The sequence below is a fragment of the Jaculus jaculus genome, chromosome 4 (assembly GCF_020740685.1).
Source record: "Jaculus jaculus isolate mJacJac1 chromosome 4, mJacJac1.mat.Y.cur, whole genome shotgun sequence".
Classification (NCBI taxonomy): Eukaryota; Metazoa; Chordata; class Mammalia; order Rodentia; family Dipodidae; genus Jaculus; species Jaculus jaculus.
The window spans coordinates 166,353,105-166,368,239 of NC_059105.1; the positions used below are offsets into that span (position 1 = coordinate 166,353,105).

The 15,135-nt window shown below is 39.4% G+C and overlaps 1 protein-coding gene across 1 annotated transcript in view; it reads right to left on the reverse strand.

Annotated features, from left to right (window-relative positions):
- Positions 1–484: 484 nt before the first annotated feature.
- Positions 485–15,135, reverse strand: part of Gap43 (growth associated protein 43) — a 105,419-nt gene continuing 90,768 nt past the window's right edge. Inside the window, exon 3 of the mRNA XM_045147695.1 lies at positions 485–1,198. Within this exon, the coding sequence (XP_045003630.1) occupies positions 1,110–1,198 (89 nt within the window). The 3' untranslated portion in view covers positions 485–1,109. The remainder of the gene's footprint in view (positions 1,199–15,135) is intronic.

Sequence of the window (15,135 nt, forward strand, 5' to 3'; positions counted from 1 at the left end):
TATTGACAGCAGGGTGTTAATGACCAAGTTAAAAGGAGGTCATTGGGGTGATCCCTAAGCCAATATGACCTATATCCTGAGGAAAGAGACAAGTTTATTACAAAGCACATGTATAGATGGAAGTTATGAAGTGAAACAGGGAAAAGTTATCCATCTATAAGCTGCTGACAGGAGCCTACAACAGTTTATAGCCTTGGTCTCAATGCTGCCAGCATCTGGAAATCAGACTTCACGCAATAAATACCTGTGGTTTAAGGACTGCCATCTGTAGCACTTTGCTACAGTAGCCCTAGACAGCTTTTCAGTGCCCAGTTCAACCGGTGAAGACTGGAGCCATCCATTCTAACCAAGGCCTGCGTTTTCTTTGTCAAGACTCTCTGTTGGCATTAGGCTGAGGCTAGGAACACAATGGATGAAAGATCCCAATGTGTCAAACCAAAACCAACTCTTAGTAAGGTGGAACAGAAACACGGACACACTGAAGTCTGGTTACTGTCATGATTTATTAATATTCAGATTGAAAAAGGAGCCTCGGAGCCACACGTTTACGCTAATTGGCACATCTGCTTTATTTATTTATTTATTATTTATTTATTTGTTATTTATTTTTAAAACAAACTGGGTTTTGGAGGTTTTTTTTTCCTTTTTGTTCATTCCATCACATTGAAAATGAGGAAACAAAAATGGTTTTTGAATTCACTCAATATTTTGGACTCCTCAGATGAACGGAACATTGCACACACACACACACTTGGAACAGAGAGAAATAGAGAGGAAAGTGGGACTCCCACAGGGCCACACGCACCAGATCAAAAACTGGGATACAGTGCAAGAATTTCCCAAAATGATTGAATCATCATTACCAAAAACTCGCCATAACAACACCAAGAAACAAAAATGTTTAAGCCACACTGTTTGACTTGGGATCTTTCCTGCTTATTTTTTTTTTAAATGTTTGCCACACAGAGAGAAAGAGGGCTAGTGGGTGGGAGAGGACAGACTCACAGATGTGAGCGGGACAGGAAGGGACACTTCAGAGTGGAGCTGAGGGAGGGTAGGAGAGAGAGGGTCTGGGAGGTGGGGAAACGTGGAAAGCCATTTCGTAAAGCTCAGGCGTGTTCTTGGTCAGCCTCACATTCTCCTTCTTTCCCCTCCTCCTGCCGGGCACTTTCCTTAGGTTTGGTTTCATCTACAGCTTCTGAGAAAGAAAATAAGGGAGGGGAAGGAGAGTTAGTCTTTTGCTGTATCTGTTTGTTCAGTGGTATAATATTACAGGAGCATTAAGATAAAAAGAGATCACTATTAATATGCCAGTAAGACAATTTTCCATTTGGAAGGCTTCACCTCTAGGAAGCCATGTGGGGCCCACATGGAAGAATACAGGAACAAAGATATATGATGGACATTAGGGGCAAGCTGTCCATTCAGCAACACATCACCTTTCAACCTCACAGTCAAGGGATCCACACACAGAACCACCTATGTGTCACCAGGGAATCACCAACAATCTTTGTTTCCTGTTGTGTGACTATCAGGATAGTGCATGCAGATCACTGAACATTCATTCCAATGCCTTACCTTTGAGTTCCAGTAATATAAAGTTTAGAAGGTGAAATACCTTTATTTCTACCTCCTACCAGAGCTGAAGATGGCCACTTAATATTAAGCTTAATTAGGAAGAGAGAGAGAGAACTCCCTGAGGAGGGTACAGTTTGTTTCTCATCCCTTTTGCCCTTCTATTGTCAATGCCTGAGGCATCATGCAGTGCCTGGGAGGATAGCAGCTATACTGTGACCGTAATCTAGAAACGGGGGAGACGGCTCAGTCAACAAAGTGCTCGCCTTGCAAGCATAAAGACCCAAGTTTGATCCCCAGTAAACATGTCAAGCATGATGGTTTTATTACAGTGCTGGGAAGGCAGAGACCAGAAGATCCCTAAGGCTTGCTGGCAAGCCAGATGAGCCTCGTTAGTGAGTTCCAAGCCAATGAAAGGGCCTGTGTCAAAGCACATAGATGACTATTCCTGAGGATAACACCCAACGTTGTTCACTGGCCTCCACGTATACCTTCACACACGTGTGCACCCTCCTGACACACACACACACACACACACACACACACACACACACACATTAACAATTACAAAGTTTGGGCTGGAGAGATGGCTTAGCGGTTAAGTGCTTGCCTGTGAAGCCTAAGGACCCCAGTTCGAGGCTTGGTTCCCCAGGTCCCATGTTAGCCAGATGCACAAGGGGGCACACACATCTGGAGTTCGTTTGCAGAGGCTGGAAGCCCTGGCGTGCCCATTCTCTCTCTCCCCCTCTATCTGTCTTTCTCTCTGTGTCTGTCGCTCTCAAATAAATAAATAAAATTTTTTAAAAAATTACAAAATTTGTTCAGTCAATATGCTGGAACAGAAATCAAATTCATCATAACATGGGTACAGCACTCTAGGACATGTTTCCCTCTCTCACTCTGTGGGGTAATAATCACTTTACAGCTCTGCAGTGGTTCTCAGCTTCGTGCAAGAACATTGCTGCTGAATAATCTGACTTATCCAGCAAGTATTACTTTGCTTAGCAAGAACGTTGAGTCTTTCTGAAGGCTGACTTGTTTCATTTGAAGCTTCCCCAGTCAATATTTTACTAATAGGCCAGCCTGTCTACAGAGAATTCAATAGTCCCAAAATCATCTATCACCAATCCCTACCCCTAGCCAAGACCACCCTTTGGCTCAATGATCTGCTGGGAGGACTTTGGCTCAATGATCTGCAGGAAGTAGTTGTGTTAATGGCCGTCTATTATTACAGTGGGAATACAAAAAGCAAAATCAGCAAGGGGAGGAGATGCATGGGACAAAAATTAGAGGAAAACATATAGAAGCATCCATGGATGTTCTACCTGCAGAGTTACAAACAAGTGCTTAATTCCTCCAGCAATGAACAGTGAGAACACACATATGATACCATCTCATGGGAAGCTCCCTTGAGCCTACAAATCCAGAGTTTGCATTGGGGGCTGACTGTGTAGATGTCCTCTGCACAGCATCAAGAACAAAAAAACACATATTCATCATAATCTACATTATTTGCACAAGGACTTAGGGTTAGTGTTACCACCAATCAAATACGCAAGTGTGAGAACCATCAAGTTCCAAATTCAGGCATGGGTTAACTTTATAGGCAGAACTTCCTAAGGATAACAGTAGCAGGCATGCTACATTAACATTTATTGTTGGCATATTCTTTGTTGTGAAAATATTTGTGCCTTTTTAAAATGAATCTTGGTGGGAGGGAATATGATGGAGAATGGAATTTCAAAGGGGAAAGTGGAGGGAGGGAGGGAGGGCATTACCATGGGATATTTTTTATAATCATGGAAAATGTTAATAAAAAAGTAAGATAAATTAAAAAATGAATCTTGCCTTTTCTTCTCCTACTAACTGATAGTTTTTATTATAAAGATAATCTGGAGGCAAAGAAATCTTATTAAGATAGCAGATTTGTATTTGGGAAGTAATAAGAAGGCTTTGAACATGCTTGTACAAAACTGAGTCAAGGGGATTAAACTAACAATGCTTAATAAGATGGGTTTGGTTTGGGGGAGATACTAAGATTGGAGAAATGGCCCACTTAAGAAGCCTTTAGTAGCATGTGTCGGGCTGAGGAGATGGCTTAGTGGATAAGAGTACCTTGTCACAAAAGCATGAGAGCCTAAGAGGGCCTGAGACTATCTTAGTTCTAGCTCCCAGTACTCACATAAAAAGCTAGGCATGACTACTTACCCATAGAATCCTAGTCCTATGGGAGAGGAGACATGGAAATTTCTGGAGCTCATGAGAATGGCAGCTCCTTGGTGGTTAGAGCTTATAGTCTAGAAAGCACTATGTGAGCTGCTGGGGGATAGAGGTCACCAACGGCATGAACAAACAGTGGATCCTGCAAGCTACAAAATCAACCTACCAGGAAATGTGTACACACCGGTGCAATAGTGGCACACAGGCTATGGGAGCAATTAACTTCTCTCAGACTGAATGTGAGACCCACTCATATCCAGCAGGAGGGAATTCATACATGGTACTAAGTGGGAACCAAGTCAAAAGACTATGGCTTAAAAGGTCATCGATGATAGAGAGAAGCTTCTACTGTACTTTGCCTAAAAATAGAGATTGTGCCCATCAAAAAGTCTAAATGTCTATGCTTATCCCCTCCAATCCATGCTGCCTTCACTCTTGGTTAGAGAATCTGCTTTTTGCTGATGGCAACGAGTACCAGAGAAACTTAAAACCATCAGTATAACAGGAAAAGTTGTCTGCTTAGCAAGAGATGAGTCATCTCACACATTGGTCAGGGCCCAGGAAACGTTATGAAGGTAGTGGTGGATTAAATAGCAATGCTGTGCTCTTAATACTAGCCTGAGAACCTTCTCCAGAGAGAGGGTGGTAGACATGGAGGAGACTCAAGCCTCATCAAAGCAGAAAATCAAAGGCTGCTGAGAACTCAATACACACAAATCTATGTGCCTTTCAAATGACTTAATACATACATACATACAGACAGACAGACAGACAGACAGACACATATATCTCCAAATAATACCACCACGCTCAAATACACTTTTAAAATTTTTTCTTTATATACCTAATCACATTCCTTTAGATACTGTCAGTAGTTAAAAAAAACTTTATTTTTTTTTGAAAATGTTGAGGTTTCTATAATTAACCAGGCTTGTCTGGCAAATAAGATAAGTAACTATTATAGTTGATTTCAGTTTACAATTACTCATCAATACCTAATATTTTAGTTTTCCTCCTTTTTTTTAGGGTTCATGACTCAATGGACACTGCCACAAAAATGCAGCTGTTGTAGTAATACACCCTGCTGCCTCTCATAAAGACTTGTTAAGGGTGGGCGGGAGAGATGGCTCAGGGGTTGAAAGAGCTGTTAAGTGTGCAGCTTTCCAAATGGCAATTATTCAATTGTTGTTTCAGAAATATTTTTATTAATTAATTTATGAGAGAGAAAGAAAGAGGCAGAGAGAAAGAGAGAGAGAGAGAGAGAGAGAGGAAGGGAGAATGGGTACACCAGAGCCTCTAGCTAGTGCAAACAAACACCAGACATATGTGCCACCTTGTTCATCTGGCTTATGTGGGTACTGGGGAATTGAACCTAGTTCCTTATGCTTTGCAGGCAAGTGTCTTAACTTCTACACCATCTCTCTAGCCCCACACGTTAACTTTTGAAAAACATTGTGCCAGTGCAAGTTCTTAGATGAAACGAGCTCAGTTCTGATTACTGTAAGTTCTATGCATGAATATTTGACAAGGAGGAGAATTCTGGTATGCTAATGCATCACTTAAGTTTTCTCCAGAAGAAGGCTTGTAGAATTATTTCAGTGAAGTCCTTTGGTAGCATTCTGGAATTCTTGCAGAGATTTCTTGTAGCGTCCATGCCCCATCCAGACCTTTGTATACCACAAGTCTGCTAAAGGCAGTTTAATATCCTTGTAAGTTCCAAGAAATATCATTTCTAGTGCCCTTTTCAAACTAAAAAGAAGAAAATACTAATTTAAGCTTCCAAAAAGCACATAGAAGGGTCAACTGTAGAAGCAGAAGGCTGCAAGTTTTTCCCACTAAAATAAAAACTCTGAAACTATTATTCATGCATCGAGAAAAATTATGAAACTCAAGACAAAGTGGAGAGTAGGCTGGGTATGATGAGAAGAACTTTATGCTTGTGGAATATAAGGAAAAAACACTCAAAGTGAATCAATAGGAGAACAAAAGTTCAGATGATTCTGAGAGGCAGCTTCACATTTTGTATGTTGTTGGAATGGGATTAAATCCTCCCAATTCCACTTCTTTCTCCTGTCACCCTTTGTCTGGACCTAGGAAAAGGTAAAAATTGGCATAAATCTGTTCATTACGACATAACATCATTGTTTCCTGTTTCCCTATTAAGAAAGCTTTAAGAGTTGTACATTCTTTCCCTTAAATACTCCAGATTCTTTTACATGGATTCACTATCTCTTCCTTTACTATTTCAGTTAGTTGCTACGCACACAACGTGGCAAGCATTCTTCTAGGTACAGAGGTAGTGCATAGTGAAAAACTGAAAATGGTAAACATACTATTCTAACTGAAATCTTATATAACATATCTTTAACAGTAAAATTCATAGCCACAGAGTACTCTCAGTGAAGGGGACTTTTAAGATCATCTAGACACTTACACAAACTCCTTAGGGATAGCAATACCTATTTTTATTAAGCCCTGGATCCCTAAGGTCTAGCCCAGACTTAATACAGGGAAATCCCTTAATGGATATTTGCTGAATGAAAAAATAAAATAAAACAGGTATCTTCATTTAATAGATGAGGCAATTGAACTATGTAAGAGATGTTCCCTTAAATCATATCTTTTGCTGATGGCCAAGCCAAGATTGAAACTCAGGTCATCTACTTATCCTGGTCGTTGCAGTAGAGCAGGGGAATAGACCAGCACTTAGAGCTCAAGAACATGTCTGTTTGACCTTTCAGCCCTAGACCAAATATAAAAATCATAGAATTACAACCAGTGATGTTCAATTTGATAATTACAAAAGGAAATGTCAAGCATTTAGCTGAAACAATTCAGATTAACACTTATAATTAATTGTACATACATTTTATTTTGCATGATACATGAGTGACTTTTCTATTTGACATGATGAGTACTGAGCAAAGGGGTTGTCTTTTCTTTAACAGGATGAAGGGCTGACTAGGTCATAGAAATACAATGGATCAGATCAGTGGGTTCAGTAAAGTTGTTATAGGCTACTTGAGAAATTATGGAAAAAATAGAAGGAAGAAAGAATATAAAGTAGCAATATTTCACAGTTACAAAATGAGTTCAGCTAAAACTACATCATTTTTTATAAAGACCCTACATGAAAACAAATGAAATAGTCAGGTGTGGGTTTATGCGTACTCTAGCTAGACCCACTTTGATGAGACACATGAGTTTGTGAAAGATTTTAACCTCAGACAAGGATGCATGTGTTCAAAACAGAACCCTGGTTATTTAGAAAAAGATCCATATTGCTAACTTACTTCTTCTCCATTCATGGTCACCCTAAACAAGATACTGGAGATAATAAGTCATGATGGCTATGTAGGTATAAACCTACTTTTTCTAACTGCTTTTATTCAGCAGCCTGGATTTCTGGAAGTAACTGAAAATTATGATATTCCTGGTCCTTTGTATAACACATTAAAAGTTAATATTTCTAAGCTCTTAATAAGTGTCCACAACAGGTCTATATGGACTTGTATCACTTCATTTCATCCTCACTGATGCCTTTATCACATCATTTTACAGCTCTGGAAGCTGTGGTGAAGGCTGGTCAATTATTTACCTGAAATCTGACACACTGATAGTAAGTAGTAACAAATTCCAGCCTAGGGAAGAGCCCATTCAAGTAACTTCTAGTTGCCTGATCTCATCTGAGCACAGGCAGGATGGATGGATTCAGTAAGAATCAGGATAAGAATTCACAGATAGGCAGTCATGGAGATTAAGAAACTAAAGGTTGATCTTGTTAAACCAGCTCAAAATGGTGGAAAGAAACATGATTAGTCATTCATAATCTGAAATCTGGTCTTGGCACATTCTACTACTAATTACATAATTTGTAAGTACTAGAGATGGGTTAGTATGTAATCTTCAGTATTTTATGAGAGGGAAAACAACACTCTGATCATCATGGTGTGTGTCAGACAGATGAATGGCTGAGAACAGCTGGTCACTCTAATAAGCACAGTCCAATTAGGGTAAATAACCACGTATTCCTCATCAAATATCAGCCTCCCTCTGTGACAGTTGTCACTCAGAAGGCTGAAGAAGCCACAGGACTGAAGTGAGATATTCAATGCCAAGTGGCATTAAACAAGGGCACAAAGGAACCAGGCCTGGAGCCGGCAAGTGAGCCTGATGTAGAGACGCTGACACAAGGCAGAAGTCCCACGTGGTGAAATGGTTTTACTTTGTGAGCTCTTAGCAGTGCTTTTACTTATATCAAGCGTGAAGGCCCAATATCACAACACTGCCATCTTGACTAAAGCATTATAGGAGAGAAAAGGTTGAATAAATCACTATGCTAGGGCCCAAATAAATTATGCTTCCCAGATCCATATGTTGAATTCTTAACTCCAAAGTGTTGGTATAAAAAGGTGGGATGCTGATTAGACTGTACGAGTGGAGCACCCATGATTAAAATTAGTGTTCTCTAAGGGCTAGGGATATGGCTTAGCAGTTAAGACACTTGCCTGCAAAGCCAGAGGACCCAGGTTTGGTTCCCTAGGAATCACGTAAAGCCAGATGTATGTTTGTGGAGGCTGGAGGCCCTGGTGTACCAATTCTCTCTCTCTCTCTCCCTCCCTCCCTCTTTCTATGTCTCTCTATTTCAAATGAATAAAAATAAAATATTTATAAAAGTATTAATGTTCTCCAAAATAGTTCCTTCCACCCTGTGCAAATGCTATCAGAAGGGCTCATCTTTGAGACATCAAGTTCTCACGTGAAAAACTGAATCAGTTGTTAGCCTGAGTTTGGATTTATCAGCTACTAGAACTCTGAGAAGTAATTCTCAATTATTTAACAGTTACTCGCTTTATAGTATCTTGTTTTATTAACCAGGCTCAAACACACATATGACATATACATATGTACATGTGTATACATGTATATATGAGTGTGCACGTGTGTGGGAGGGATGTGGGTGTGTGTATAATGTGGCCAGTGAACTTAATCTTCACTAGGATGAAATCAACTCAGCATACAAACTCTTATGAATGTACAACACACAAAATATGTCTTTTAGTGGTTTGCACTAAGAGGAAGAAATATTTATTTGGGCGTATGAAATTGTAAAAAAGCTACATATGAAACATGGTAATGTTTTCAGGAGTCAACAACTTTATTCATAGGAGAAGCTTAAACTAGGAGCTCAAAACATTGTTTTGTCGATTTTCTCCTTACATCATAATTTAAACATTAACACGGTTTTGTTTTCAAAGGTATATTGGAGCAATGTGAACAGATGATTTCAGTATTTGACAAACTGTGACCTGCTTTTACTATGACATTTTAGCCCTGGCTTTTCTAAGCGGGTTCACTGAGAGCTTCCATGAATTTTATCATTTATATGTTAATTTTAAAAGAGAAAGTCAATACCATAGACAATAAAGTCATATATTCTGTAATGCTTCAAAGCTGAAGGGTGTTTCAGAATGGGAGGGAATGTGTTCGTTTATTCATTCATTCGTCCAGTGAGCCACATACTCTCCAATGAACAGCAAACAGAGTGGTAAAACACAAAGCGAAAACACCTGCACGCTCGGACCTCATGTGCTGGTACTGGTCACTAGGATGATGTGCCGTGCGATAAAGACTAGTAATATGAACAGCAGCTAGGTGAGAAGAGTTCAGCCTAACAGAGCACAACGTCTCTTGTGTCACTTTTGAATTTGTGAAACTGAGTACCTTTTTAGTTTTTTAGTTGAGAACTTAATATATGAACACACAGTAATTTGACTGCGGAGTATTCTTAATATATCTCATATATTTCAACAAGTGGGAAACCCCTTAGCAGTAGTTTTCACATTCTGGACCCGCGACGACTATACTGTACCATTCCTCGTTTTATTTTATCTATTTTATTTCCATTATTTTCCGTGCTTGGGATAGAACCCAGAGCCCTGCGCAGGCTAGGCACGTTCAGCAAGTGCTCTAGCCTAGTACCGTTCTTAGCAAACGATCAAGAGAGCAAATAAAGATGCAAGCTGTTCCTCTAACCTCGTGAAAGAGTGTGATGGTCGTCTTAAAGGGCAAAGGGGATTTGGATGGGCAATTTCACAGCAGTCCTTGCGCCTGGCTGTCTGATCCTTGCGGTAAGAGATTCTGGGGGCAGCCGTTCTCCGCGCTCTCCATTCACTGCCTCTTGTGCCGCTGAGCAGACAGGGGAGCATATGCAGCCCCGGCTGCTTGAGGTTCAGCCAGACTGCCTGGTTGCAATGCTGCTGGAGGGATGGCGGGGTTCCCAGCTGCCATCGCCCACACCGAGCTCTAATGGCCCCGTTCCTTGGCTCCCATCCAGGCCCCTCCACAGCCCTACATTACTGAAATTAGGTTGAGTGGATTTCCGAGTAGAACATTACCTCTTGGGACCTGCCCAGATCTCCCCAGCCTTGTCAACATTGATTAAATAGAAGCTGCTATCATCCTGGGGCCATGCCCACAATTACTCCACCAGTCACCACTGGGCTGAGGCACACTTCCTTCCCCTTCTTATTATCCTCCTTCTTGAATAGTAAGCGTCGTCACTTTGCAAGCTCAAAGGAAAGCCATAAAGGGCGATAAAATAGTCACTAGCTCACACATGGTCCTTTTGTTCCTTGCATGCTCTTTCCCCTAAGCTGGGTGTCACATGCCAATCTGGAGCTTACAGGGTGGCTTTGCCCATCGCTGGGTTCCACATTTTACTCTTGTCATCACAATGTCTCATATTTTAAGTTATATTCAAAACATGGAGGTGGTTTATGTAAGTTTTGATGTCAGGATACTGGTTCAATTAACCCTCATCCCCTTGCCTTCTTGGCCTCTGTAAGAAAGAATAATCTTTTGTTTTCAACACTAAGTGTTAAAGAATAGCACATGAGAATTTAATCAAGAAGAAAAGTGTGAGGGAGGTGTAGTAGGGTCCGATCCAGTTTCCCAGTCTAGATATGACATGCACAGCAATGCCTGCTCTATCTCATTGTGGGCTATGTGGAAGCTGTGGAAAGGAAATATTTTATAAAATTTAAAAAGTACAATGTAGCATGTTGAATATTTAGTCCAACCTAGGGACTTGGGATTTGACTTTGGTTCAAGTTATGAGTTTGAGACATTCACGTTCTTATTTCAACTGGGGGAAAAAGAGGAATTTTCCAAAGAAAACATTAAAAACAAAAAAATCTTCTTTCTTGGATAAAATAGCTGAGACCCCTTGAAATACTCCTATAAAGTATCTGACTGGAAATAAAGATATGACTGCACTTATGAATCAGAGCTTCTAAGGAAAGAAATATGACTGACTATTAATTAAGAAAAGCTACTGTGATCGAAGCTAGGACAAAATCCAGGGCTTCTAGTCAATAAAAGGGAGTATTTTCATTTGAAAGCAAAAAATACCCAGAGATTAAAAATATCAAAATAAAAACCAAAGAAAGCATATGTTGACTTGCCTTGGAAACTTCTTAAACTATCTAAACAGCGTGTCTACAAAACCATCATTAATGTTCTGTCTTCTTCTCCCATTACAGATAATAGACAGGCATGCAGAAAGATCAGCAAGGGCGTGCATTTCTGGAATCATTTCTGCAATACGGTGAAGTACATTATATAAATTACATGATTCCCTCTCTCTCTCTCTCTCTCTCTCTCTCTCTCTCTCTCTCTCTCTCTCTCTCTCTGTGTGTGTGTGTGTGTGTGTGTGTGTGTGTGTGTGTGTGTGTGTGTGTTGCTGAGGGATCAAACCTAGGGCACTGAACTCCATTTTCTGTTAACTTAATTTTTTAAAATCATGATCATGATGAAAAAGCCAACTTCTAAAAGTTAAAATGCAAACCAAAAACCTGGAAATATTTTTACAGCAGCATAACAACCAAGAAGACTTTTTCCTTCATCTGTCCTCCCCGCTACATTACCCAGGGAGCTGGCAGGTGGAGCTGGTTCTGTGGGACATTAATTCTGTTAGCATGTGAGAGGAAGCAACTATGTGAGTCAGCAGCAAGATTAGCAATTATGGCTCCTGTGACGGGAATTTTGAGAAATGAATGTTAGGGGTTGAAAAGTAACATTTTGATATTGTCATTCATAGTGGTGATCAAATAGAGCTCATCTTAAAAATTTTTGGCTTTCTCTTTTCCATAAACTTATCTATATTTTTAAAATTTAAAATCCTAGTTGGCTGGGAAGGAGTGCAGGATTAACCTTCATCATTTGTGGTTCTACAGGATCTGTTTTCTCAGCAGGTGCAAATTGTCATAAGCTTGCTATAAGTTGATTTCAATGTTAACCTACATAGCATTTTGCTTTCCAACAATCTTAAAATTTATTTTTTTCAATAGTAGGAGATGGCTGAAGAGATTGCTCAGTGGTTAAAAGGGTGTGCTTGCAAAGCCTGAGGAACCAGGTCTAATTGCCCAGTACCCATGTAAGGCCAAATGCACAAAGTGGTTCATGTGTCTCTCTGGAGTTCATTTCTAGCAGCAGGAGGCCCTGGCACATCCGTTCCCTCTCACTCTCTCAAATGAATGAATGAATAAATAAATAAATAATACAATCATTTAACATACCAGAAGAACTTAGAACACATGCATACACACACACACGTACAGGATTATGGAATATTTTGTAGATTTACTTAAGAGCTTTGAGATATGGTAGGATCACAGAATTCTAGAGCAGGAAATGAAGTAGGCGCTCTCTTCCCTGTCTCCACATCCACTAAGGAAGCAGAAGCTGTGAGAGCTTGTGTAATTTGGTTGTGCTCACAGGACTGAAAAGGGGAGTGTTGTTCCCAGGACTCCTGATGCCCACCGACCCGCCCTTTCCTCCACCTTACTACGCGGCCACTCTAGGAGCCAGGTGCGGTTGGCATTGGTAAAAAAACTGAAGGGAGCTTCATCTTCATGCCCTGACAAGCTGGACTGACTGGGAAAGTGGAGCTTTACAATTTGGCTTCATTATCTTAATGAACATTAAAATAAAAAATAAAAAGTCAGAAAGCAAACTGTGATGTGAAGTCTGGAATGAGCAGAACCATTACACTGAAACTCAACTTCCAGATTTGGCAGTTTTTGTTGTTGTTGTTTTGTTTTTTGGTTTTTTGGTTTTTGAGGTAGGGTCTCGCTCTAGTCCAGGCTGATCAGGAATTCACTATGTAGCCTCAGGGTGACCTCTTGATTTATTTGTCAGAAAAAAAAAAAAAATTGTTGTTTTCTTTCTAAATACTTCACCAAGTAGACTTCAGCAAGTTTAGATCAATAAACCTATGTCAAGTATTATTAAATATTATCTCTAAATAGAATTGGAACTGAGGATACATTTGAGTCAGTTCAACCCTCTCGATTTTCACAGAAAGCATTAGGTCTAGCCAATCATAAACACAGTAACAAAGACTAGATGGATAACATTTTTTCTAGTTTGGTTAGAATTTGAACCACTTAGCAACTAAACTTCCAGAGGACTTGTATTTTACATAGTAAAAATAAGATCTATTCATTCTTTTCATAGTATAGTAAATTGGCATTTTAAGTCATGGCTACCAAATGAGTAGCTAATATATCTTTGGGTACCATAATGAATTCACATGGGTGCCCAATAATATATACACATATTTTCCCAAGTAATATTTAAAAATTTTAAGGTAACAACATTGAATACTACACGATCTACATTATTAAGTTCCTTGGGACTTATTACCTAATAAAGAGTACTGTTGATTATTTCTTTTAACTTAAGGTTGTGATAAAAAAAAAATTGCTTAGCCATAAACTAAGAAAATCTGGGAACTTCTATTCAAAAGTAATATATAATTCAATTGCTGATAGGTACAAGTTTATACAGACACATTAAATACAGTAAAATTGAGATTCTGCTTGGGATTTTAGTTCATTAAGAAAAATATTTGCAGTATATCTGGATATCCAGCAACATCTTTTTCATATTAACAATATAAAATGTAAATTTCTGAGAGCCAGGTATGGTGGCACATGACTTTAATCCCAGCACTTGGGAGGCAGAGTAGGAGGATTGCTGTGAGTTCTAGACTACCCCAAGACTACATAGTGACTTCCAGGTCAGCTTGAGCTAGAGAAAGACCCTACCTCATAAAAACAACAAAAAAAAATAGTAAATTTATGAATGCTATTCACTTGAAACATGAAAAAATTGCTTTTCAATTGGGTTCATTACTATGTATTTTTTGACAAAGAATTAGGGTGAAGTAGTCAAATTATGTAGGAAGTTTATGTTGCTCATTTAGAACATGATCATTTACCAATATTTAATTCTAGTTCAATGTCAACTTCAAATACTTAAATATGTTGAACATTCAGAAAACAAATTTATAGCAAACACTCTAGCCAACCATAACTGACAGAAAGATCTTAAATATATCTTTCTTCCAGTCTTACAAATTCACTTGTCTAAGAGACCAGGTAGAAAACAATGTAAAAATCTGGCCATGGGTAAAATTAATGGTGGGGTCTATGAAGAACTTGACACCCATCTCCCTAATTGCTGGAGGCTTGACTGCCAGCAACCCATACCTGCTCCTTGAGCAAGAGATGCAGATTGGGAGTCACCTCAATCTTATATCACACAGGGTAACATGTCCCCTTACTTTTGGACAAACACACTGTGTTCTGTTATGTGCTTTGGGGCTCTCAAAATAAGACCCATACTTCTGATGCTCAGCACTGCCTGACTTCTTCCTCAGAGACCTTCTTCTTTCCCTACTCCCTTGAAGAGAGTTACCCTGATACTAGAGAACTAGACCAAAGATATCATTTCCATCAAAAATAAAGGACTACAGTGGGAAGGTAGAGCAGCCAGCTACTTTAGTCACAGTAAATCTTAGTGAATCTTCAAAGTTGAGTCATTTGTATTGATGCTTACCACTCCTCATGACCTGGTTCAGATGATGTTTCCAGACTTCCAAACTGGCCCTGGGCAGAATTAATCTTTCTTTACATACAGAAACTCTCTCTTGAGTTATACGCTAGTTTGTGGTCTTCTTAGTCATCAGTTGACCATGAACTGATGAATTATAAGAAAAGGGTATATTTGCTAGGATTTCTGCTCTATAAAGGCACACTTTTTTTTTTTTACTTGATTCGCTGATGAATCCCAAGCATCTAAAAAATATGCCTGAAGACAAAAATGCCAATGTATCTGCATTACCTCCAACACCTACCATGTTGCTTATCCTAAGATGACATTTACTATTTATACCCATAAAATAAAGAAAATAATAAAAATGTGGAAAGCTCAAGAATGTTTTTGACATGTAAATGCTAAGAAGTTTGTTTACTTCCCCTGCTTTTCCATTTT